We start from the raw sequence: 13,951 nt of genomic DNA, 5'->3' as shown, positions 1-13,951 counted from the left end.
CATTTTAGTTGTCACTATAGATCGTCACTGTCGGGCAGAAACCTTGTATCTCCAAGTTTCAAATTAGTTTTTTCGTAAATTAATGACCTACCTCATCATACAAGTGTCGCACAAAAGTAGTGAAAATAGCAGATCTTCAAGTACACAACGCCTTGCGAACAATAATAAAAAAGGAATGGTTTTGGACATTTCCACCCGACCTGCATTTGGGGTTTCTGAATTGTGTTTAGTAGATGGTAGATGGTGGCTTTTCAGGAAATTTGAAAAGCCAAATTACAAATAATCTACATACACCTTCTAAATGTAGGTGTGGTGTGGTTTAAGTTGAGTCCTTTAAACTGAAGGAAGAGTGTTTGTTTCAACATTTAGCTCCTAGGTGGCTAGCAATAACAGCAGTTTAGACCAGGGGTTTAACATCAGGAGGCAGGAATTATGGCTCTGGACCAGAGGACTGGCTATAGAATGTTCACACTAGAATGTTGTCTCTGTCGCCCCCAGGTGGTGGAGGACTGCTATAATATTCTGAAGGACTATGGCTTCCGTTTCGTACGGAGGGGTCCGATCTTTGTCAAAGGAAAAGGAGAGTTACTCACCTACTTCCTGAAGGGGAGAGACAAACAAGGCTCCTTCATCAATGGCTCCTCTGGTACTCTACCACACCAGGTGGTGGACAGCTAAGGACCTGACTACTTGGGACCTAACACTAACATATACAATACATAACACACACACACACACACACACACACACACACACACGCACGCACGCACGCACGCACGCACACACGCACGCGCGCACAGACACTCCGGCAATCAAAAATATTATTTCTTGAATGCATAGATGGGCAGAGGAGATATTTTTTTGATAATGAAGTTCTTTGCCTATATGGAAACATTTTTGATACATGCACTCATGTTGACAGAATGTTTACAAGTTATGAAAGCAATTTTAAATACTACTGAAATGCTCACTGCAGACTTGCCACACTACTGTACAGGTGGACATTTGTTCATTCTCCGACAAAACGCAAACTGACAGACACTGCGTTAAGCCTTGTAACGGGGCACGCGTTCATAAAGTCCCAACAACGCCATCTACTCGGCGCACTTAAACCAAAATGGCTTTTGGGCTGAGGACCTAATTTTGATCACCTTTTACCCTTTTATGAAATACTTCCCTGATTTGGAAAGTAATGGACCGAATTGTGTTGCCATTTTCTTACAGTTACTGACAATTAAAATGTATTTAGCGTTAGACAAAAATAGGCCAAAGTGTGATATGATGCAGATTGAGTTACCACCTGCTTCTGTTTGTGTGTATGTGTGTGAGTGTGAGTGCATTATTCATATGGTATTTTCCCTCTTTATTCCAATCTGGATACCATTAAAACAGTCGGCTCTGAAATGAGACAGAGAGATACCACCTGCCCTCTTGGGGTACTGTGCTTTTCTCGTGGCCTGTGGACTCCCTGCATCACGTCACTGCTATGCCTGCGTCTCATCTGTTGAGGCGACCGGGGGGACCGAGCAGGTGTGGGACCGTCAAGAATGAAACTGGAGATATTGGTCACATCATGTGATTGTTTCTGTGCCTCTCTGGAGCATTCACGAGCAGGGATAATTGCAGATGATTGTATGCGTTTTTTGTACGAGTGGCTGTACTGTTTGCATCGGCACATGAGCACCTCTGTTTGAACAAGAAGGACGACGATGATAGTATTCAAGTCAGAGGTTGATGATGATTGCGAACGCCAAGTAGGATGTAATGAGGTGTAATTCAAGGACACCAGTCGGGTTGGAATGTATAAGAATGTTTGTTTTATGTGAATGTTAAGGTGGACAGTATTTCGGGAGAGTGTGTTTTTCTTTTTGCGTGTTGCAGGTTGGATGAAAGTGCAATAGTTTATTCTTATACAACCTTCATGCTGTCCTCCATTAAGGTGAAGTAAACATTCCTTTAATTCATATTTTTATATTATACTGTTTAAGCTTCATTCAGTTTAAAAGAGGACAGAAATGTTCTCATTGTGAATACAGTTTGGCCAATGTTTTATCGATCTGATCTAATTTATTGCAGGGACCTTTTTTCTTTTTTTTCCTGAAGCAGATAAAAAGTGCCAATGTTGAAGGAATGGTTTGTACTTCTAAAGAATCTCAGGATTGGGAACAAAATAGCACTTTTGAATGATCTGTAATCTATGTATTTGAGTCTGGGTTTTGGTCAAGTCAGAATCTTTCTGAGCTAAGTATAAATTAAATGCCATCATCATGTAAGACAAAACACAAAACAGCCAAAATGCAGATTTATTTTGTGGCTAGATGGTATCAGAATGCAGTTTAAATCCTATAGTAGCCCAATACAGTAGGCTACAATAATAATATAATGATAATTTATTATTATTACTATTATCATTAACATTCAAATTGGAAGTGTCATTCCATTTGGGCTTACTGTCAATATTGTTTGTGAAGTGTATCTACTTAAAATAGGCATTTGGTATGAGCAGACCAACCCTGTTTATTTTTTAATTAGGCCTATTTATTGTTTTATTGTTGTGTACTCCCATTTCATTTTATTGTTTTTCGTCATAAAGTGAATTGATTAAAAAAAAACTTGAACCTAAATGGCCTAAAGTCTCATGACTCATACCAGTGCAAGTACTGTAGTTAAAACTGAAAGTAGAAATGTCATAATCACTGAAGGACGTGGTGTTTATCTAGCCTGGTAAACCCCCCTCCCTCCGGAAATCTCGTGTTTATCTGCACTAGCCTGGTAATGGTCTTATTTTTAACTCTATGGTAATGGTGCTTGGTCGTACGAAGGTAACCGATCAACGTGAGCTTAGATCGGCTATTATCGCCGACACTGTCGTACGTAGTATGTTATCAGGCTTGCTTCAGCAGCGTCGTCAAGTAACCAAGTGAAAGGAAATCACAGAGGGCTTGTCTTTCCGTTGACAGTAGCAGGGGAATAGTTTTTGGCGCACTCAATAAACAATATTTGAGGAAGCTGTGCATATCGCACCACCACAGTACAGCCGAAATGACAGATAATTGATTGATTAGTAAGCAATATGTCTGCATATTTCTTCTGTTTAGTGGACATTTGATGGAAAAACTGTGACCCCATTTATCTCTCCACGACTCCAGTCGGTAACAGGATAGGTGGGCACTATAGGGACATCTGGGCACCTCTATGTAAATTTGGCTATTTTGTCCAAAATGTTATAAATGCCAAATTTAAATTTTTTGGGAAAATGTTTTAAAGTAAAGTATACATGATGTGAACAGGCTTAAACATTAGACAATGTCTAATATTTCTACAATTGCTACAAAACCTGTATATCCAGTCATTTTGGGGCATAAACAAGAAGTTGAAGGATAAAATTAAGTTTTATAATGATGTACCTGTCCTAGCACCACTGGACTTAAGGTTTTAGGGTCATCATGTGATCATCATCAATGTTAAATGTGATTGTCCTCTATGAGGTTTCCTACATACCATGCAAGAGGCTTTTTAGCTTGTGCTCAGTGAGGTAATGTTAATTTCAGGTGGTGGCTGCGTATGGTGCTGTTCCCTTTCCCATGATGCACGGCAGCTGTCTCCCTGATGCCTTGACATCCTGTGTTGATGCACTACCATGGAAACCCTTATCAGCTTGCCCGGAACTTGGTGATGGTCGATGTTACGGCCAGATGGTAACACTCAAGGGCTTGGAGGGACAGAGCCTGGTCAGGTCAGCATCTTCCCCAAATGAATGAAGAAATTACTTTTGATTTTCTTTCTGCCATAAAACGTTACATAGCCCAGATAAGCATCTTCCACGTGACTTTTGTAATACTTGATGAAAAAACAACTACAAAAACTACGATCCATGCTATCAGGTCTCTGGAACCAGGAACCCAGCCACGCACTCCCCTGTACAGCCTTAACCGTGGGGAAGATGTCCTTGAAGACTACATCAGATCCTTCTATCCTACCACACCTCTGTGAGTTCCCCATTCACACACACACACACACACACACACACACACACACACACACACACACACACACACACACACACACACAACTATAGATAACTACTATTTTGTATGTAACTACAACTGATTGATGATTTCTGCTAGGGGCGGCCATAGCTGAGTGGTTAGTGAGCCTGCCGAGGGAACCAGCTGGCCCTGGTTGCCCCAGGTTCGATTCCAGGCTATCCCAGCATATGTGCCGATGATATGAAATTTGTCCCTGAGCAAGACTCTTAACCACAATTGCTCACAGGTTCTCATTGGAAACAAGACCGCAAGGACTTTCATGAACGACCTGTTAAAAGGAATTATCCTTATCCTTATCCTCTTGTCTTTTTGCCTCTCTCTCCTTTGCTGTACAGGGCATTGCATCTGGTGTCAGCCCCCAGCAAACTGACACCTCCTTTCCCACACATATGCAGCCAGTCTCTTGGTGAGCAGGGCTTATTACAGAGTCAGGCCCCTCCCCGTGGCTGTGAGTATACAGTGATTTCAATCGTTGTTTTGGCATTTGTTCTGAACAAAACCGATTCTGATTCATTTCTTTCAAGTGGAGCCTCTGTGATTTTTGCCTTCCTTTCTTGAACTTCTGTTTCTCTTTCTTCATTGTGTGCAGCCTCAGCACCAGTAGTTTCTTCCCTGCCCATCCTGACCTCCCTCCAGTCAAGCCCCGTGGTCGGCCAATGGCTGTCAGATATGCACCGCGGTGTCAGCACCCTTAACATTGGCCGTGTGGCCCCCAGCTTCCTCTCACAAGGACCTGAAATGGCTGACTACCTGGAGGCTCTGGAGGAGCTGCGTCTCCTGGCCCGATGTTACCGGGATGACAGCGGTGGAGTGGCACGCTCTTCTTCGGAGGAGGATGATGATGATAACTGACAATGACGTTATGAGAGTCTGTGTTTAGAAGAGTTCCATGCACTCCATAGTCATGTGGATAGACTGATGTCCACTGACATATATACAGTATGTCAGCCCAACAGCTGTGTATTCACCCTGCCGATCAACACATGCACCTTTCATACATAGTGAGAAGAAAAAGAGCTGTACTTCTTCTGGTTTGGATGAGGACACAAAGTCACAGAATGAGGTGAAACGGTTAGTACATTAACCAGAAGAAAGAAGCCTGTCTCGTTAAGATGTAAAAAAAAACATTAGCCCACAGTAAAGCTGTTAATTTAACGCTGAGAGTGTGAGAATGCCATTTCCATTTTTACACTCTAGTTAAATTAACAATGAGGATTTTACAGTGCACAAGGAACTGTTATGTTTCTTAATGTGTAATTAAATGTGTTTTATACTAAGTGGTTCTGTTTTCAAAAAGTACATCATTACAATATCTAATACCTGTCTAGAAGACATCAAAGCCGTTGTTTAGTGCCAAGAAGTTGTTGAAAGAACGCTTTTTCATTTATTTTACTTAAACCGGTTGATATGGACCTATAATTGTTCATCAGGGATGTGTATAGAATATTGTAATTTAAGAGTGGCTTGATGACTCCGTTTTCAGGGCTTGTGGAAACCAATCTGAGAGAAGGGATGTGTTTATTAAGGGATGATGTATTTATTTATAGAAGATCTGATACCATGCAATTTGATTTTTTTCCTTTTGGAAAAGCTTGTTGGCCGAATATCAAGGCTGCAGGAGGAGGATTTCAAATGTTGCATAATGTACTCCAGGTTTTTATGGGGAGATGGAGGACTCACTCATTCAGACACTATGACATTGGAGCATCCCATTGGTGCAGCTCTGCACTCTTTTGGGAGGAAGGGGGTCCTTCGCAGAATCTTAAGTTTAGTTATGCCTGGCAACGAAGAACAGATATAGAGTAGGGTTTAGTTATTCCTGTTAGGAGGGGAGGTCTGCTGCCTCCTGTAGATAGTCAGGGCCGGTGTAGCTGCTACCGCTCCTTGTGTGTTGCTTCTCATCGTCTGGTGTGACATTGACACCCGACTCAGTTCTGTCCATGCCGTCCAGCAAAGCTAGTTCCCCAGGGAAATAGCTTTACAGTAGCAAGGAGTTGCATAGGTGTAAACTGGCCTTAAGCCTTTGTAGCACAAGCGATATGACAGGGTTTAGGGTTCAAAGCTGGTAAGGAACATTTTCACACTAAACTCTAAAAGATCCTCTCTAAACTCTATAAGGTTAACTATTTTCAATGCTGTGGCATGAGAGCTATGCCCGTGGAGTGTAAACCAAAGGTTTGGGGTTCAAGACCAGAATTTGGCAAATGTTCACTCTCCATCTAAATTCTACAAGGTTAAGTATTTTTTTCTCAATTGCATCTTCCATGCTTCCGTGGCATGAGAGCTATGTCCAATTGTCCATGATTTGTAAACCAAAGGTTTGGGGTTCATTTACACCATTTGGCAGATTTTCACTCCATCCTCTACAAGGTTAACGATTTTGTTGTCACTATTACCTTCCATGTTTCTGTGGCACTAGAGCTATGTCTATCAATTGTAAACTAAAGGTTTGGGATTCAAAAACGGACATCTAATCCAAATAAAGGATCAATCAAATGCCACAATAAACTAGAACAGGAGTCAAACAAAACTATTAATATGAAACACTGGGAGGGAAAAAATACTAAAAGGAAATCTCAAAAAATTAAATGCTTTAAAATAAAATACAAATAATAAAATGAAATACTAATGTCACTTTGCTTAATATGTAAATGTCTTAAGGTAGTAGTATGAGTATGGAGGCATACTCTTCGCCTTACAAAGCCCAAAAATAAAGATTCACCGGGAACAAGATTCAAACCCAAGACCTTCAAATTGAAAAATCTCTCCTTATATTTAAGGTTGAAGGGAGAGGTGGCAAGTCAAAAGATGTAATTAATCCACAGAAAACACCTCCCCTACAGAATGACTGTATCTACAGAAAGATACATCCACTGATGATCAGGGTTCATCATTGACACAACTGAGATTTAGGATATTGTTTAAGAACATCTGTTGGAAAACTTGTACTCTGCACCCATATTTACTTTTTCATTGGAGAAGATTAGTTTTAGCCTTAGTAATGTCATTACAATTCTTACCAATTATTGTCATATAATAATTTCTTAGTTTTAGATGACCAAAACTATAGCAGTTTTAATGACCCAGATTGTCCCAGAACTAATAAAGTACATTCATTGGCTGTTATTGTCACTTCGTTATATTAACATAATTGGTGGCTATAAAGTTTTCATAAAGTTTCTCAAACAATGTTGTATTATGACCACAGTTCCTCTTTGAATAGCTGTAAATTTAAGTAAACTCGTGGCATGCAGCATATCAAATCAATGATCAATTAAAGGCAGAGCCCCATACTTATACATAGCATTGATTTGTTTTGTGGTATTCTAGTGACCTTGGGATAACACATTAAGTAAACTGAATCCAACCACTTCCAATTTATGTGTTCATTGCAATTAAGATCAATCACTTAAATACAAAAATAGATCACAATTTAGGCTAATGGGAACAAAGCATTAGACTATGACATAATGTATGACTCTTTTTAACAACAGTACTATATGACATTTCTTTCTTTTTTTAACTACAGTATTGTATGACTTAATTTTTATTGTCATCATACCGAGGTACAAAAAATCTTGTTAGTGTCATAATTTATGTTCTCTTTCTACTCTCTCTTGATCTGTCTGTCTGTCTCTCTCATCCATAATAACACTTAAGTAAAGGTAAGTCATTACATCTTGTGCATCGTCATCGTGTATCTCAGACAAATACAAAGGATGCTTCCCAATGAGGGTATAAAACCGTTTGTTGCGCCTCTCTTCAAGAGAACAATACCATAAAGTGCAGTCATATTTAGATCCCATAATAAATCTGATAGTGTTACTGAGAGTAACACTGTCTCCAAAACCTTTTCCTACAACCTAAATGGAAACTGGACTGAACTTGTCAATGAGGAATTTAAAATTGACTTTTTTAATAGTTTTGTCATACTTCCACCATGTCTTTCAAATATATTTCATGAACAAATGTACATAATTTGTAGGCTGCCCTTCTTAATTAACCTATATAGACATCAATACAAGCTGGCAAGAGGTCGAGGCTGTCAGTTCTCCGAGTCACCACTAGAGCGAAGCGTTGGCCTAAAAGTGAAAGTGTATTTGGTCCTATCCTGGTCAGCCAATGACACTCAGAATAGGTAACCTAGCTATGGGTTCGTGTGGTTTAAATGGAGGTCAACTCAGGGCCCGGCATGTACTGTTGGTGGTGTTGTTGGTGTGTGCTCCAGGAATTGTCCTCGTATCCTCTCATAACTTTGTATCCTTCCCTTTGTCTCCCTCTCTCAACCTTATTTATCTCCCAATTTATTTCACCCCTCCCACCCCCTCCATGTTGCCTCCATGTGATTGATCTTTGTCTATCATTCTCTGCGTTCAGTTTCAGTTTGACAGAAATACCTACACTGTTGTATACGTGTGTGTGTGTGTGTGTGTGTGTGTGTGTGTGTGTGTGTGTGTGTGTGTGTGTGTGTGTGTGTGTGTGTGTGTGTGTGTGTGTGTGTGTGTGTGTGTGTGTGTGTGTGAGAGATAGAGAAATACAGTACATAAACGTCTATAGCCTGCTAAAGTCTTCTAAAGTCTCTATTATCTAAGCGCCACTATATAAGGGAGACCAACAGCAGGTGTCAATTTGTTAATAATATCTTCAGATTCTAACCATTCAAACTGGTTATTCTGTGAATTATCATTCACTGAGTTGAGTTCTGCCTGTGTCTCTTCCTCCATAATAAGAAAGACTAGTAGGCAGTGGTGGAAAAATAACTTTTTAGAAAAAGTATCAATACTGCAATGTAGAAATACTCTATTACAATTACAAGAATTCAAAATGTACTTGAGTAAAAGTACAAAAGTATTGGTGTCAAAATGTACTTAAAGTACCAAAGGTAGAAGCCTACTCATTACAGTATGCAGAATGTTCCATTTCACACGTTTTTAAAATGTATCTTGGAAAATAGCAGATCTACAAGCTCACAAGGTGTCGCTATGTTGTGAGCTTGTAGGTTGGCTATTTTCAAATAGCCAAACTAGGGCTGAAGTGGTTAATGTATGTTTTGTAGTAATCAAAATCTGCAAAGTAACTAACTAAAGTTTTCAAATAAATGTAGTGGAGTAACTGAGTATTGAGAACCACTGCTCTAACAGTAGCCTACAATATTTGGATCTGAGAGGTAGTGGAGTAGAAGTAAAATTATTGAAAATTGGAAGCACTGCAGTAAAGTAAAAATACTTCAAAATTGTACTTAAGTACAGTTGATAAAGCTTTGATAAGGAATTAACTTTATAATAATATGTAAAAAGATGGTTTGGTACTAAGACCCCCAATACCCGTCCAGTCAACACCCAAAGAAATGATAGTCAGACACCTGGTAAGTCAAAAATGATCAGTCTATATTGCTCGAGCGTGTACACAGAGACAGTACAAGTTACAGACAAGAATAATAATCACACTGAAGTTTTAACAACAGACAATGTTATTTATACAGAGTTGGACATCCATGGCATCAGATATAGGTGTATTCTTCTGATTGGTTGTAAGACCCTCATACGTAGAAGGAAGTCATCAGATGGACAAGGCGTCTGGCTGTCTGAATAATAAGTTGTTGTTCATCTTAGGGTATCCTTGTATACATCTTATGGTTCCATAAACAAGTTATCCCTTCGATATTATAGGACATGTGGCAGGTTTATCTGTGACAGGGTGACAGCTGACAGAGTAAATTAGTGACGATGTCAGGTCATACAGAGATATAGGTCATGTATAGAGATACGGGTCATTAGGACATTAGATCACACCATTTGACATTAAAGCGCAAAGCGTTGACAAGACATGTTTTAACTGATTGGGAACATTCTGGAGATAGCCACTTACGGCAGCTGCAGCTACATGGCCTTGGTTGGCAGACAGAGAGACTGAGAGTACAGAGTACTGAGTACTTTTAACATGACAGTATTACAGGCCCATTATGAGACCATAATTAATAGGACATTTTAAGGTTAAGGGACCCTAGACACATTATGATAATTCAGATAAGAGACCAAAATGACTCTATCAATCCTACATCTTATCATGATTTGGATAGGGTCAAAGGTCAAGCTGATCAGGTCTCACCTTGTGACATTATTCAAAATCAAATCAGACAGGTAAAGATTTAAATGACTTAAGGCCAAAAATAAATGCTTAGTTAGATAACATACACATTTATACTTCTTCAAAAGGACTGTATAATTTATTTATTCAAATAGGAAGCAAAACAGGGTTTATAGTTCATGAATTTCCAAGACACTCCACACGTTTCTACAAGTTTTCCCTTTGCAACTTTGCAAATAACTTTATTATAATTCAAAAAAATCTCAGCTAATGTCACCGTCCCAAGCAAATCTTTTCAACATGTTTGGTTTAACTAAGACAGACAATTTTAGCACAGTTTAATGGCATGGCAGCAGAGAGATTGTAGGGAGGGACAACTCACCAGTCTGTAAGTTTTCATATTGAAATCTGACAAGAGACCTACGTCTCGGGTCATTGATTGTTTCTGTACACGTTCAGAAATAGAAAAGTTACCTTCCTCCTTGTGGAGCTGCAGTCCTTGTGCTCTTATCAAGATACAAGTATTTAAAATGGAACGGGACACTTCTGTACTATGTAAATTTGTACATCACTTTACACTTTATTTTGGGAAAAAACTTACGTGATATCATCTTAAAACTCAAGAAATACTTCCTGATTGCATGTAGGCATGTGGCATCAAACATCTGTCTATCCAAGACATAAGTTGAAATCTGTAAGACAGAATGGAAATCAAATTTACTGTTCGGCATGGCAGTAGCCTACAGTTGACTGTAGTATGAAACATAGTTTAAAACAGGTTTAGAACCAGATATAAAATTAAAGTTTAGCCCTGTATGTACAATTGTATGTACAATTAGCAGGTATTGTGACTGTTGTCCAGGAATTGGGTTTGGGTAATGGGGTGGCTTACATTCTCGTTCTAAAATGAAACACAAAATGAAAAAGAAACACAAAACACAGTAATTAAACATTTAAATCATAATTATATTTAAATCAAATATTCATCAAACTCCCCTCTATTTGACACCCATATATCTATAATATAATGTGTGTCAGATGATTTGTTGATGAGAAAGGGGATGAGAAAAAAAATAATAAAAAAATTAAAATTAAAAAGTTATAATTAAAACTTTTTAAAATATAACAATGAAAAATAAGGAATAAACATCTTTGTTCTGAAGAGTATATTGAAATGAGATAAGTATAGAAAAATAGCTTCTGAAAATTAGCAAATCTACAAGCTTACAAAAAAATCTTAAGTTAAAATGATAAAATATTTTCAAAACTTTTAAAATAAATCAAAATGACTTGATAATAAACTTAATATTATAGTTAATGTTCACCAATATTGATATAGAACAAATTGAATCTTATTAGGGTAAATTTAACGGATCTATGTTTTAAATGGAATTCAATAGTGACTCTACAGGGTTAGGTTGCCATGGAACCGTGTCTAACATACCACTAACACTTCCTGCTGAAGGAATTATGGGAAATGGAGTCTCAGACCAGAGGGAATTATGGGAAATTGAGTTTTAAGAGACCAGAAGGATTTATGGGAAATTGAGTTTTAAGAGACCAGAGTGACTTTGTTCTAACTAACTGGAGAATGACAAAAAATGTTTGACTAAAATGGTTAGAACTAGGGAGACAGACACACGCATTCATTCACGCATGCATATCACTCATACATAGATAGCAGGGAGAAAAAGATAAACAGATAAACTTTCATTCCTTAGCTCCCTCGCTCGCCCGGACACACACACCGCGTACGACAGCTTGCTGACCCATAGAGAGAGAGAGAGAGAGAGAGAGAGAGAGAGAGAAACCGTTCATTACTACACACAGACAGACATACAAACATACCGAACATAGATATCTTCCAGCAACAAACTAATTTTGGAATGAAAAAGATTTTAACCTGATTGGTTTACTTATTATTTTAATTTATATTCAAAAATATATTTTAAATAAACTAAAACTTATTTTTAAGGCAAATATAATTATACTGATGGTTCAATGAATTTAGAACAGATAAAAATATATATATTTTAAACTTTTAAAACAAGTCTTCATAGTTATAGTGTGTGAATGTATTCTTCTGTGGGCATAGCCTTGTTATGATACCAGCTCGGAACAAGAGAATGTAAACAGATAAGACATGGGAGAAGTGAGAGGCTGTATGGAAGAGGGATTTAAAAGTTATTGTTAAAGCTCAATATATTAAATGGATGGATGATTTAACTACAGTGGTCAAAATAAAACAAACATATAAGACAAAACAAAAAAATGTACTGACACAATGTACTAAAGTTTCAAGGGTGACAACCTAGCAATTGTCGTCTGGGTCGAACATGTTAGTAATGTTCGGTATGCAGCTGGCTGGTAATATTTCGTACTAAGAGGGATGGTAAGGGTGGTACTGACATTGAAAACACAGATCTGCATACATGGTATTACCTGTAGCAAGCAGGTAAATGTAGCCAGGGGGAGAGCAACACTGGAACACTCTCTTATGGGTTGATATGAGACCCGATGTGACATTAACCCACATATAGCAAATAGGCAGTGTGAAAGGGTGGCTTATGTCTGACTGGGTTAATCTTAGGTCAAATATCAGTATAGAAGGAAAATTAGTACATTATGACAATTGTAAGGATATATTCATGCAGGCACACAGACAAACCCCCCACCTCTGATAGTCAAACATCAGTGTACGGGGTGTCTCCGGTGGTCTCATAAACATATACAGAGACAAAGACAAACTATATAATGACCCAGGTAGATAAGAGAATTTATGAGACATTCAGGAATGTCCTCCCAGGAATATAAGGTGATAAAACATTTTTACTTGACTCACTCCCTAGCGGAGTTGTGTTAAACAGTAATTTACAAACAGGCTGATAATTATGAGACACAGGGTTCGGTAAAGACAATAAAGAAAAAGGTATACTCATCAGATCAAGGTTCACAGGGAGAAGTTACATGGATGTCCCAATCACTGGACCATGGTACAATAAAAATAAAATTATATACTTATCAAATCTGATGTTGGTTCAGGGATCCCGACCCCGATGGCTGGACCATGTGGAATTTGAGACATGTCGAGGGTCCAGTCCAAAGGTCCAGCGATCGCGTCCAGGTCCAAAACAAAAATAAATTGTGATACTGTTCAAAGTTAACCTTCATCTGAATAGAAGTGATAAGTCGTTACACCCAAGGCTGGTTCGTTTGATACGTATTAAAATATGGTCTGCCGGGGGAAGAGTCTGACAATAGCAGTTCCCCCACGTACACCATATTTCAAACATATCCGGGCTCGATGGACCAATTGATAAAGCTTTGATAAGGAATTAACTTTATAATAATATGTAAAAAGATGGTTTGGTACTAAGACCCCCAATACCCGTCCAGTCAACACCCAAAGAAATGATAGTCAGACACCTGGTAAGTCAAAAATGATCAGTCTATATTGCTCGAGCGTGTACACAGAGACAGTACAAGTTACAGACAAGAATAATAATCACACTGAAGTTTTAACAACAGACAATGTTATTTATACAGAGTTGGACATCCATGGCATCAGATATAGGTGTATTCTTCTGATTGGTTGTAAGACCCTCATACGTAGAAGGAAGTCATCAGATGGACAAGGCGTCTGGCTGTCTGAATAATAAGTTGTTGTTCATCTTAGGGTATCCTTGTATACATCTTATGGTTCCATAAACAAGTTATCCCTTCGATATTATAGGACATGTGGCAGGTTTATCTGTGACAGGGTGACAGCTGACAGAGTAAATTAGTGACGATGTCAGGTCATACAGAGATATAGG

The 13,951-nt window shown here is 38.5% G+C and overlaps 3 protein-coding genes across 4 annotated transcripts in view; 2 read left to right on the top strand and 1 right to left on the bottom strand.

Annotated features, from left to right (window-relative positions):
* Nucleotides 1-2,612, top strand: part of adcy3a (adenylate cyclase 3a) — a 32,805-nt gene extending 30,193 nt beyond the window's left edge. For both annotated transcript variants that reach the window (XM_080426968.1, XM_080426969.1), the window contains exon 21: nucleotides 499-2,612. In XM_080426968.1, the coding sequence (XP_080283094.1) occupies nucleotides 499-678 (180 nt within the window). In that variant the 3' untranslated portion in view covers nucleotides 679-2,612. The remainder of the gene's footprint in view (nucleotides 1-498) is intronic.
* Nucleotides 1-13,951, bottom strand: part of LOC308084610 (alpha-N-acetylgalactosaminidase-like) — a 443,273-nt gene that overhangs the window by 193,825 nt on the left and 235,497 nt on the right. The window lies entirely within an intron of this gene.
* LOC308083741 (protein misato homolog 1-like) lies at nucleotides 3,636-5,125 on the top strand. Its single transcript, XM_080426069.1, has 4 exons — nucleotides 3,636-3,736; nucleotides 3,885-3,989; nucleotides 4,385-4,497; nucleotides 4,639-5,125. The coding sequence occupies exons 1-4, from the start codon at nucleotides 3,696-3,698 to the stop codon at nucleotides 4,899-4,901; spliced, it is 522 nt and encodes a 173-aa protein (XP_080282195.1). The 5' UTR covers nucleotides 3,636-3,695; the 3' UTR covers nucleotides 4,902-5,125.

This window comes from Gymnoscopelus braueri, assembly GCF_963280865.1.
Source record: "Gymnoscopelus braueri genome assembly, chromosome: 4".
In the NCBI taxonomy this organism is placed as follows: Eukaryota; Metazoa; Chordata; class Actinopteri; order Myctophiformes; family Myctophidae; genus Gymnoscopelus; species Gymnoscopelus braueri.
This window is presented reverse-complemented; position numbering and strand designations above follow the sequence as displayed.

Bases quoted from the DNA above. Each gene is read 5' to 3' on its own strand.
- LOC308083741 (XM_080426069.1), top strand. From the start codon at position 3,696: ATGGTAACACTCAAGGGCTTGGAGGGACAGAGCCTGGTCAG. The intron at 3,737-3,884 runs GTCAGCATCTTC...CCATGCTATCAG, and splicing joins GAGGGACAGAGCCTGGTCAG to GTCTCTGGAACCAGGAACCC. The intron at 3,990-4,384 runs GTGAGTTCCCCA...TTTGCTGTACAG, and splicing joins TTCTATCCTACCACACCTCT to GGCATTGCATCTGGTGTCAG.